The following is a 718-nucleotide window of genomic DNA, read 5'->3' on the forward strand; positions in this document are numbered from 1 at the left end:
CACACATACAGTGCAATAACCAGACCCTGGGCTTGCAGGGCAGGGGACCGGGGGGGTGTCTCAGTGGCTGTGAACCCTCCCAGGAGAACAGGCTGGGAAGAGTGGCCATCCCCCAGGACACTCACTTGCATCGAAGACAGCTTTCAACGCCTGGATGTCAGTGGCAACACCAGAGATCCTGTAGATGCCGACCTCTTCGATGCCCCTCTTCTCCACCTCCTCGATGCACTGGCGCACGATGTAAGGCACCTTGGAGCGCTCGCGCCTGGCTCGGAAAGCAGAGGCGTGAGCGAAGATTCCCCGGGGACCCCGCGGTGGCAAACCCTGGGCCAGGGGCAGGACAAGCATGCCGGGTGGGAAGGAGGAAGCTGGTGCAGGAATGGGCAAGTTCCAGGAGAAAGCAAAAGCCACGCTCTCCGGTGTTGGTGGGAATGAGGGGACGTGGTGCAACCCCACACCCACAGGGACTGGAGCAGATCAGCCCCCCCGCACCACCCCCATCCCCACACCTACTTTGTCACAACGCTGATTTTAACTCCGAAGACACCAGTTTGCTTTTTGGATGGGGTCCTCTTCAGGCTCATGTCTCTGCTTGTGAACTTCATGGAGAACTCCACCTTGATCTGCGGGAGACAGGGGGTGAGTCGCAGCAGCCTGGCCCTGGCCCTGGCCCATCACCTCCGCGTCGCGCGAAGGCACAGCACAGCCCCGGGGAAGG

The 718-nt window shown here is 61.3% G+C and overlaps 1 protein-coding gene across 1 annotated transcript in view; it reads right to left on the reverse strand.

Moving 5' to 3' along the window:
- ABR (active BCR-related) overlaps positions 1–718 on the reverse strand; it is a 25508-nt gene that overhangs the window by 3202 nt on the left and 21588 nt on the right. The window contains 2 exon segments of the mRNA XM_009882722.1: positions 126–265; positions 514–623. Coding sequence (XP_009881024.1) covers positions 126–265; positions 514–623 — 250 coding nt within the window.

The sequence above is a fragment of the Charadrius vociferus genome, unplaced genomic scaffold (assembly GCF_000708025.1).
Source record: "Charadrius vociferus isolate BGI_N301 unplaced genomic scaffold, ASM70802v2 scaffold793, whole genome shotgun sequence".
Lineage (NCBI taxonomy): Eukaryota > Metazoa > Chordata > Aves > Charadriiformes > Charadriidae > Charadrius > Charadrius vociferus.